The 7,807-nt window shown below is 43.8% G+C and overlaps 1 protein-coding gene across 1 annotated transcript in view; it reads right to left on the reverse strand.

Annotated features, from left to right (window-relative positions):
* The window catches only part of LOC126356041 (gamma-aminobutyric acid receptor alpha-like), a 563,407-nt gene extending 556,657 nt beyond the window's left edge, over positions 1-6,750 (reverse strand). The window contains exon 1 of the mRNA XM_050006721.1: positions 6,481-6,750. Within this exon, the coding sequence (XP_049862678.1) occupies positions 6,481-6,533 (53 nt within the window). The 5' untranslated portion in view covers positions 6,534-6,750. The remainder of the gene's footprint in view (positions 1-6,480) is intronic.
* Between the last annotated feature and the right edge of the window lie 1,057 nt (positions 6,751-7,807).

Raw genomic sequence — 7,807 nt, forward strand, 5'->3', positions numbered from 1 at the left:
CAAGTGTCGTGTAAAGAAGATAAGCCTTCCTTTGCCTGGTGCTATACTTGCAAGCAACAGTGCCACACTCGTTTAAATGTCTAGACTTGTCAATGCTGTTCCTCCGCTAGACAGCCAAGACACATTCATTACTTCAATATGCAGAAAAAGCCTACGTGCGAGAAATATACAGTGTGGTCAATTGATCGTGACCGGGCTAAATATCTCAAAAATTAAGCGTCAAACCGAAAAACTACAAAGAACGAAACTCGTCTAGATTGAAGGGAGAAACCAGATGGCGCTATGGTTGGCCCGCTAGATGGCGCTGCCATACGTCATACGGATATCAACAGCGTTTTTTTTTTTAAATAGGAACCCCCATTTTTATTACATATTCGTGTAGTACGTAAAGATCACATGTGGCTGAACACTTCCTGTTTCCTTAAATAACGTAGCTATCCGGCGAACGGTCCGGACATTTGGATGATGTCGTCTAGGATATCGAGCAGCATACATAGCACACGCCCGTTGGGCATTTTGATCATTATAGCCATACATCAACACGATATTGACCTTTTCCGCAGTTGGTAAACGGTCAATTTTAACACGGGTAATGTATCACGATGCAAATACCGCCCGTACTGGCGGAATGTTACGCGATACCACGTACTTATACGTTTGTGACTATTACATTGCCATCTATCACAAAGCGAAAAAAGTGGTCCAACTAAAACATTCATATTTCTTTACGTACTACACGAATATGTAATAAAAAATTGGGGTTCCTCTTTTAAAAAACGCAGTTGACATCCGTTTGAGCTATGGCAGCGCATTCTAGCGGGCCAACCATAGCGCCATCTGGTTTCCCCCTTCGAGCTAGATAAGTTTCGTTCTTGGTAGTTTTTCGTTTGATGCTTATTTCGTGAGATATTTGGCCCGGTCACTATCAATGGACCACACTGTTGCTCGTGCAGCCTGGCAGTCAATTTAGGTGCTCGTCACCCAACATCACATCCACTTGTGTGAACGCAGACAGATCACTACACGTTTATTAACTCACCATTTTGCATATACAGGGTGTTTCAAAAATGACCGGTATATTTGAAACGGCAATACAAACTAAACGAGCAGCGATAGAAATACACCGTTTGTTGCAATATGCTTGGGACAACAGTACATTTTCAGGCAGACATACTTTCGAAATTACAGTAGTTACAATTGTCAACAACAGATGGCGCTGCGGTCTGGGAAACTCTATAGTACGATATTTTCCACATATCCACCATGCGTAGCAATAATATGGCGTAGTCTCTGAATGAAATTACCCGAAACCTTTGACAACGTGTCTGGCGGAATGGCTTCACATGCAGATGAGATGTACTGCTTCAGCTGTTCAATTGTTTCTGGATTCTGGCGCTACACCTGGTCTTTCAAGTGTCCCCACAGAAAGAAGTCACAGGGGTTCATGTCTGGCGAATAGGGTGGCCAATCCACGCCGCCTCCTGTATGTTTCGGATAGCCCAAAGCAATCACACGATCATCGAAATATTCATTCAGGAAATTAAAGACGTCGGCCGTGCGATGTGGCCGGGCACCATCTTGCATAAACCACGAGGTGTTCGCATTGTCGTCTAAGGCAGTATGTACCGCCACAAATTCACGAAGAATGTCCAGATAGCGTGATGCAGTAATCGTTTCGGATCTGAAAAATGGGCCAATGATTCCTTTGGAAGAAATGGCGGCCCAGACCAGTACTTTTTGAGGATGCAGGGACGATGGGACTGCAACATGGGGCTTTTCGGTTCCCCTTATGCGCCAGTTCTGTTTATTGACGAAGTCGTCCAGGTAAAAATAAGCTTCGTCAGTAAACCAAATGCTGCCCACATGCATATCGCCGTCATTAATCCTGTGCACTATATTGTTAGCGAATGTCTTTCGTGCAGCAATGGTAGCGGCGCTGAGGGGTTGCCGCGTTTGAATTTTGTATGGATAGAGGTGTAAACTCTGGCACATGAGACGATACGTGAACGTTGGCGTCATTTGGACCGCAGCTGCAACACGGCGAACGGAAACCCGAGGCCGCTGTTGGATCACCTGCTGCACTAGCTGCGCGTTGCCCTCTATGGTTGCTGTACGCGGTCGCCCTACCTTTCCAGCTCGTTCATCCGTCACGTTCCCAGTCCGTTGAAATTTTTCAAACATATCGTTTATTGTATCACTTTTCGGTCCTTTGGTTACATTAAACCTCCGTTGAAAACTAAGTCTTGTTGCAACAACACTGTTCTAGGCGGTGGAATTCCAACACCAGAAAAATCCTCTGTTCTAAGGAATAAACCATGTTGTCCACAGCACACTTGCACGTTGTGAACAGCACACGCTTACAGCAGGAAGACGACGTACAGAATGGCGCACCCACAGACTGCGTTGTCTTCTATATCTTTCACATCACTTGCAGCGCCATCTGTCGTTGAAAATTGTAACTACTGTAATTTCGAAAGTTTGTCCGCCTGAAAATGTACTGTTGTCCCAAGCATATTGCAACAAACGGTGTATTTCTATCGCTGCTCGTTTAGTTTTTATTGCCGTTTCAAATATACCGGTCATTTTTTAAACACCCTGTAGTTGAGAAATAAAAGGTCAAAAACTGTCTCCCTTTTTCATAAATGAATATTCTTCCACTACAAAAACATTTTAAATTCACTGATCTAAAAAAAAATTAATTTTGGAATGATTTTATCAGGATGGAAATTCTGGAAAGAAGTGTAGCAAGTCAGTACCAAAACACATTTATTCCCTTGACAATGAAAAACGGGAAATATCGCACACCGGTTTCAACATAGCATTTGAAGGTGGCTCTTATATACCACACACCAATGTTTTTTACATTCTATGATATTTTCTGGGGCATATACACTCCACTACATACAACGTACATATAAACCAGAAAAATTACTGACGTGTGTAGGAGACCTAGTGTTTCAAAACGATGTCTATGACGTATAAGAAAATACTATTAGTTTCTTCACACGTTCTTGGAATGGACAAGATGGTGATTCTATCTGATTTTCGTGAAACAAACTCAGCCTGCCACCCGTAAACACACGCTGCCCCATTGGATCGCTCGCAGCCTTCTCTATTCTCCAAGTTCCTAAAGCATATCGCTACGTGCTAGCACTAGACAGGTATGAGATACAGATGTCCCAACGTTCAAACAGCATATTACTTTAGTGAGATACATGCGCGTATCCTACCAACCACAAATAGGAAAAAACGAGGGCGTGCTGAGAAATGCCTCCGATTTTTGTTGTTGTAAAAAGTGTTAAATTTCTTTAAATAAAACAAACTTTGTTAACAATCTAAATCTTTATTCTTCAGCCGGCCAGTGTGGCCGAGCGGTTCTAGGTGCTACAGCCTGGAACCACGCGACCGCTACGGCCGCAGGTTCGAATCCTGCCTCGGGCATGGATGTGTGTGATGTCCTTAGGTTAGTTATGTTTAAGTAGTTCTACGTTTTACGGGACTGATGACCTCAGAAGTTATAAGTTCTACGGGACTGATGACCTCAGAAGTTAAGTCCCATAGTGCTGAGAGCCATTTGAACCATTTTATTCTTCACGTCTATATATTTATTTCTCAACATAAGTCACCGCGGTGAGGAACACATTTCTCCCATCGAGAGACCAGTTTGTTGATACCGCCACTGTCGAATGTTTGACTTTGTTGACGATGCCACTACCTCATCTCTACTTGCACCGCTTCATCACTAGCAAAGTGAAATCCTAGAAAACGTTCTTTAAGTTTTGGAAGCAGATGCAAATCGAATGGGGCCAAGTAGGAAGTGGGGCCAAGGCACTGAATTGTTGCAGATGTCTCGCAGCACTCGCGTGTGGACTAGCACTGTCAGGCTGGAAGGTAGTGTGCTCCATATGTAGACGGACACTTCGAATTCGAAACTCGATAACAGCACGCTATTTCTCATGTACCGACATAGTTATGTTCGACGCCACCATGTTACCCGCTATAGTTTGGAGCCCCCTAGTAGCAGAAGTTTGCCAATATATAAACGTTATGAACAGACATGTAGAATGTTAGTAGCGTTTGTTTGATTTAAGAAGCTTAAAGAGGTTTTACATAAACAATTTGGTGGCGTTACGCTGAAGCACGCACTTGTAAATGGCCAAAACCAACACCTAGCCCTTGTTGCAAGCTGCATATCGTACGTTTTTCAGAGGAAACAAAAATTAAATTTTCGTTATTTCATATAATAATTGACAGAATTCAAAAAATTGTAATGCTGGCATAATATACACATTAAGAGGCAGAATTTTACGTTTCATTGGACTGTGGGTGAATAATCCAAAAATAATAAAACCAACGTACTTAGGGATTTGCGTAACGTCATATATATAACGAATTAACTCACTTGTAAAGTAGTCAGACAGTTAAAACTGATCTGTGTATGAGAGTTGGATTCTTTAAAGAATCTGAGTTGAGGTAGTGTTACTGGTTATCATAGTTTTCGTGTTTGTAGCAGCAGAATCCCTGTTGCTAAAATGCACGGTTAAGTCAGTACTCAAACACACACACACGCACACACACACAGGGAGGGATGGCAGGACGGTGGGGAGGGGAGAGAGAAACAGACAGAGAGAGAGAGAGAGAGAGAGAGAGAGAGAGAGAGAGGCGTTACCGCGCATCATTTAGGAGTACCTATGAGTTAATAACGAACAGACTTGTGGAGCAGATCGCTGTTGTTTCTGGTGTGACACGGCGGTGTACGGCGTGATGCACTGACGGCAGAATGAGGCCTGTCATGTCATCGCCGCCGCCGCCTTTTGTTACGAGGTGCTCGGCACGGCAGATGCAGCGGCAGAAAGGCGGCTCCGCGCATTCATCTGTGAGCGCTGCTGCAAGCAGGCGCAAGGGGACCCGCTGCACGCCGCCCGTCCTTTTGTACGGCGAGTCCCGCTCAACAGGAGGATTACACACTTTCCAGAAGCCGCAGATCGCCAAGCAAGATCAATATCCTCCCTGCCGGCTAGGATTCAACCTTCGCCCCTAATTTTATGAGACAGTTTTGGCTAGTAATACTAACTATAAGATGACAGACTATGCGAGAATGTTGATGGTTATTCTGTTCAGTATTTCTAACTATAATAAGCTTTTCGTTCATCCGTTTCCTTAGAAATGAACGAAAACGTCCGAACGGATAATATTCACAAAACAATTTTTCCGCAGAGACCTGCAATAAAGCCTTTGGCACATTACGGCACAGGTGAAATGCTGACATCGAGCTTCGAATATAAACGAAGCACGGACTCGCACATCAGTTTTAATGAATTGTGGCGCTCATTTGCCATGTTGTTATCAGAGTGTTTCATTTTGCGTGCATTATTTCGGGACGACAATGATACTTTTTTCGTTTAACATGCGGCACAATCTATTTTCGATCAAATGAAAACTTGAAGTCTGGACTAAATCGTAGTCGCAATTACGCTGATTCACCACACCTTTTATTAATACGACAGCTTTTAAGGCAGATACAGACAGTAACATTACATTTTGAGTACATTTTCTTAAATGTTTCACTGTCCGTAAGTTCGACGCTGAAGGCGAGGGTGTGGTATATTATGGCAACGGTACGCAAAGAAACCACGTCCCGCATTGGACCCTGTACCTGTTTTCCGCTGAGATATCGTTATGTCACTAGAAGTTCGTAGTTCGTTTAAAATGCTCTGTGATGTGTAAAACTTTAGTCTGAAAACTTGCTTCTATGTTTTGTTCATATTTTTGAAATAACAGTTTTTGATTTGAAATGGGCATTTATTCATTTCTGATATTTCCTATAGTTAGCTACAACTGATTGCATGATCTCATATAAATGTGTGAATTACGAATAATTGAACTTGATACAGTGGGGATACTCCGCTCCCTTATAAACAGCTACGTCGTGTGTGATATTTATGTTAATATTTCGCGTACCTATGTGCCACAAAGATCAGTTTTCTTTGTTTACTGATTTATCTTCCACAAAGAAACTGCACAAGCTAAAGTTTCAAATAGTTACAGAAACAGATAATGCATTAGCACGTTATGTAAAAACACCAAATGATAATGGCGTGTCCTCTAAATGCAAAAATTGAAAAAATTAACACTGACTGACACAGTGAAATATTTATTCTATCAAACAAAGGACGACTTGTGGCTACAGAAAATGCTTGGAATAAGTGGAAGTTGATAGTGCATATGCCGTACAGAACCATTCGAATTATGCATTGGTTTGTACGATCCACTTCTAAATGACTCGATGGTACAGCGAGCCTGTCAGTATAAGAAACAACGGAGGCTCTACTGATACAAGGAAATCCGTGCAATACTTGCTGTAAGCACACTATAAACAACAACATTAACATCAAGGGTGGTGACCATAATAAGAAAGCGAATGACAGATACAAGCACACTTCATGCATTGCTAGCAAGCAGACGCTGCATCCCACTTACAACAACAAAGGCAGTGCGCAGACGGCGGCTAGGGTCGAACACGTGTGGCGCATGGCTTCTCCGTCTGCAGACGGCTCCTCAGTGTGTGGTCGGTACTTGTTGCCCCTTCGCCCAGCACGAAGACCACCGCGGACTCGAGATCTGTACAAAGTGAGCGCGCACGCCGGTGGTAGCTCCGCGCCGATGGAAATTGTTAAAAGGAACCACGACCAGAGCCTGAGGCGTGTATTGCGTTTTGAGTAGGGGCGCTGCGTGATATTCAGCTGTTCGGCGACTGGAGCATTGTTGCGGGCGGCAGCGCGCGGCGCGCACGGCGCGGGCCCCGGTGCGCATGCGCGCCGCCCGGCAGCGCCGCTCCGCCCCTCGCCGCCGACACCCCCTCCCGCCACGCCCCTTTCCGATACTACGAGGGCCGAATAGCGCCACCCGCTACAGTGGCCAGCGCTCCCTTTCACTCGCCAGTTAATCAAGCCGCCAGTCGCCAAGAAAACACCACAAATCTGGTCCACTAATGCGCTCGAAAAAACTGTACCGCGCATCCCACGTGCTGTTTGTGGACTTCGAATATCACCAGTGGTCGGAGATCATTTAAGTTAATAGATACGTTTTGCTACCTGCATCGCATTAATGAAACATATGCTCTGGTGGCATTATTTACATATCAAGTTGTTAACTGTTCATACAGTGTGCTGGACAGCCGGCCTGTGTGGCCGTGCGGTTCTAGGCGTGACCGCTACGGTCGCAGGTTCGAATCCTGCCTCGGGCATGGATGTGTGTGTTGTCCTTAACTTAGTTAGGTTTAAGTAGTTCTAAGTTTTAGGGGACTGATGATTACATATGTTAAGTCCCATAGTGCTCAGAGTCATTTGAACCATTTTTTGTGCTGCACATTTGCTCCAGAGTAATCACTGGGAATGGTTTATATTCGAAGCTCGATATTATCATTTCATCTGTTTCGCAAAGTCCCGATACTTCTGTGGAAAAATGAGCTATAAACATTATTTCGAAAGTATATTATGTTTTTTTCCCCACCTAAAGGAACTGACGAGAAATTTACGTTCGTTAGGTATAATAAACAAAACAACCATCAATATCCGCAGTTAGTCATACATAAGTTTAATATTGGTTGGGAGGAAGGTATATGCATCAATTATCGGGAAGGCGGACCAAAAATTGTCTGCCCAGAACGCACGCTGGCAAACATGCATTCTAAAACATTAAATAAGTGTTAATCTCGTAGCTTTAGTGTGCGAGTTGGTAATTTACCTTTTCTCCCCAACGACGTACAATAATGTCAGCATGTTCTTTCAGCTGTTCTTTCTTCGAG

The sequence above is a fragment of the Schistocerca gregaria genome, chromosome 3 (assembly GCF_023897955.1).
Source record: "Schistocerca gregaria isolate iqSchGreg1 chromosome 3, iqSchGreg1.2, whole genome shotgun sequence".
NCBI classification, from domain to species: domain Eukaryota; kingdom Metazoa; phylum Arthropoda; class Insecta; order Orthoptera; family Acrididae; genus Schistocerca; species Schistocerca gregaria.